The 3184-nt window shown below is 51.0% G+C and overlaps 1 protein-coding gene across 2 annotated transcripts in view; it reads left to right on the top strand.

The window, feature by feature from the left end:
* Ccdc57 (coiled-coil domain containing 57) overlaps window positions 1-3184 on the top strand; it is a 90495-nt gene that overhangs the window by 60294 nt on the left and 27017 nt on the right. For both annotated transcript variants that reach the window (XM_029545551.1, XM_029545550.1), the window contains one exon: window positions 1613-1838. In XM_029545551.1, the coding sequence (XP_029401411.1) occupies window positions 1613-1838 (226 nt within the window). The remainder of the gene's footprint in view (window positions 1-1612; window positions 1839-3184) is intronic.

Genomic DNA, 3184 nt, shown 5'->3' with positions numbered 1-3184 from the left:
GATTTCTGAGTTTGAGGCCAGCCTGGTCTACAGAGTGAGTTCCAGAACAGCCAGGGCTATACAGAGAAACCCTGTCTCAAAAAAAAAAAAAAATTATGTTTATTTCTAGTAGTAAATCTACCTACCATGTAAGTAGTAGTAGAAAGTGCTGAGCATGGGGGGAGGGTATATGGGACTTTCAGGATAGCATTTGAAATGTAAATGAAGTAAATACCTAATAAAAAATTGGGGAAAGAAAAGAGCTGAGCAGAGGTGGTGTATGCCATTAGTCCCAGCACGTGGGATGCGCAAGTAGGTGGATCTCTGAGTTCAAGGCCAGCCTAGTAGTCTACAGAGTTAGTTCCAGGACTTCCAAAGCTACACAGAGAAACCCTCTCTGAGAGAGAGAGAGAGAGAGAGAGAGAGACAGACAGACAGACAGACAGACAGACAGACAGACAGACTACTACTCTACTGTGTGCACTAGAAGACTGCCAGAGAGACTGCAGCCTGTCCTGCCCAGCTGCTTTTCCTTCGTGTTTCCCTCTTTTCTCTCAAGCCCTTTAGTGGTTCTCTTTGAGGTCCCCTGCCTCCCTTTCCATTGACTTCTCTGCAGAGCATGGATGGGACCAAGCACTCAGACTGTACAGTAGGCAGAGTGACCCAGTTAGGGACCAGCCTGGGAGGCACTATCTTGGGCTGGGGTCTACTTAAGCCAGAGCCATGCAGAACTGTCCTGCTCTTGGGGAAGAGACTTATGCTGGAATTCACCGCTTCCTTCCCCAGAGGGTTGGGAGAACCCCCTGGCCAGCTGGAGGAAGCTCACTGAACTGTAGTAAACAAGTTAAAAGGCTGACAACAAATGAAGAGCCCCATCCCCGATTCGGGGAGTGTTTCCTTCTAATCTTGTGGGAGAGCTGATACACCAGTGACCAGGTCTTGAATGTCTCTTAACCTTCCCTGACGGGACCCCAGGGACACCAAGGGAAGATGTGTTTCTGAATATGCAGGGAAGAGTCAATCCCACTCAGCACAAGTGGTCGACAAAAACAACACCCCACGAGGCCACGAGGCAGGGATGGTGTCAAGGCAGGACACACAAGGCAGGACGTCAAGGCAGGACGCACAAGGCAGGGATGGCATCAAGGCAGGACGCACAAGGCAGGACGTCAAGGCCTGCTCAGGTAGAGCAGGGGTGGGGGTGCAGATGAGAGCTGGAGTGCTCACAAGATACCGTGGGCCTTAGAAAGGGTCACACTGCTCTAATGCCTGGCGTGGATTTGCCAGCAGGTTCTTCACTTTAGAGAGTCAGGGCAGGTGGAGGACCATAGATGCCAGGACACCTAATGTACATTCACCCTGCGGTGGCCGTCACACTCCGGCAGGAACCTCACCTGTTAGGGCTGTCCCCACACCTCTATGCTAGACTCACTTGGGCTTCAGATGTTCAGCTGAGCCTGGTGGTCAGTCAGCACTGTGGTGTTCTGTGCCCGGCGCACTCGATTGCTCTCCAGAGGCCCATCTCCATCTTGAAGAAGTAGTATCCTGGTCCCTTTATCCTGAGGGGAGCAGGGAGGGGAAGCTGTAAGGGAGGGGAGCTATAGAAGATAACTACCTCTTAACTTTCTCTTAGCTTTCACAGAAGCAGCATAGAATCCCCACAGATACTTTGAAGTCATTTTGTCAGAAAGAAAACAGGACCCCAAAGCTACCACAGGCTCAAGAAGTCCCTGAAGAAAGTGACCATCATACCCACAGATCATCTTCATTGGCCAGCAGTTCCCTCCAAGACACCTGGAGGCTACTAGAGCTGGGATCCAGCCCTTCGGGTGTCCCCTCACAGGATAACTCTGCTGCAGGTAGGAGAGCTGCCTGCCTATTGCTCCCAACAGGCTAGAGTGCCACAGGAGTGGGGACGTGGTGGCTATGATGCTCTGAAGTGACTATGGCTGTGTTGCATTCTCTCTGTTGCATTCTCTATAATGCTCTGAAATGACTGTGGCTGTGTTGCATTCTCTCTGCCCTTTTGATCTCCTGGGCCTTGTACCTTAGTTCTTGTGTGGAGCCGGAGAGTCCCATGCCTTATGTCAGAGCCCTGCAGAAGCTGTATCACACACAGTGTCCCCCAGGCCTCATTAGGATGAGATCTACTTCTCCACACATTGGATACAGGGTAGATGGCCTGCTTCTCTAGAAGAGCCAGTGATGGCCAAAGTGAAATTCTTAGGAAAGTCTCTCCAGAGGGCTCACTCTGGGGGAACTGTTTGAGATGACATTGAGTGAGAAGGGTAGAAAAACTGATTTAAAACCAAAGCCAGATAAAACAAACACTGCCTGGCACAGTGGTGCACACGTTCAATCCCAGCACTCAGGAGGCAGAAGCAGATAAGCAAGTGAGCAGCAGATCAGGGCCAGCCTGGTCTATATAGTGAATTCCAAGACATTTGAAACAAAGTAGAGAAACACTGTCAAAAAGTGGGGGATCACAGCCAGGTACCCTGTGTGTGGTGTGTGATCGAGTGTCCCTCTGTGTTAGTCCTGGATATGTCCTTCTTGGTCACAGTCCATGCTGCTGTGCACTGTGTCCTGAGGTGCTCGCCAACAGCTGGTGTTAGATTATTTCTAGTCCTTTGTCATTACACATAAGATGGTGGTAAGTACCCTTGAATATGCTCGTTAGCACGTATTTTATGTAAAATGAGACAGTTCTTTTTTAATTATTTTTTATTTTTGGTTTTTCGAGACAGGGTTTCTCTGTATAGCCCTGACTGTCCTGGAACTCACTTTGTAGACCAGGCTGGCCTCAAACTCAGAAATCTGCCTGCCTCTGCCTAGTATCCCTGCCAGGCAGAAACTCACAGGACCCAGAAGCCTGTCCAACAGCAGGTTCTCAGGAAAGCTGGGCCTTGGTCAGAGTGAGAGCCATAGCTGGTGGCCATGTGCTGTCCACAGCCCCACATGCAGCCTGGGAGCCCTGGCTGGCAGCTGAAACAGCAGCAAAAGCTGCACATGGGCACCAAAGATGACAAGTGGGGTGGGGGTTAGAGGGTAGAGGGTAGCACCCAGCAGCCAAGATGCAGCTGCAGGTCACTGCATTCCAGGGAAGGATGCATGCAGCTGCAGGGCACTGCATTCCAGGGAAGGATGCATGCAAGCCGGGCGTGGTGACGCATGCCTTTAATCCCAGCACTCGGGAGGCAGAGGC

This window comes from Mus pahari, chromosome 14 (assembly GCF_900095145.1).
Source record: "Mus pahari chromosome 14, PAHARI_EIJ_v1.1, whole genome shotgun sequence".
Taxonomy (NCBI): Eukaryota; Metazoa; Chordata; class Mammalia; order Rodentia; family Muridae; genus Mus; species Mus pahari.
Note: the sequence above shows the minus strand (reverse complement) of the source record. Positions and strands in the feature narration are given on the sequence as shown.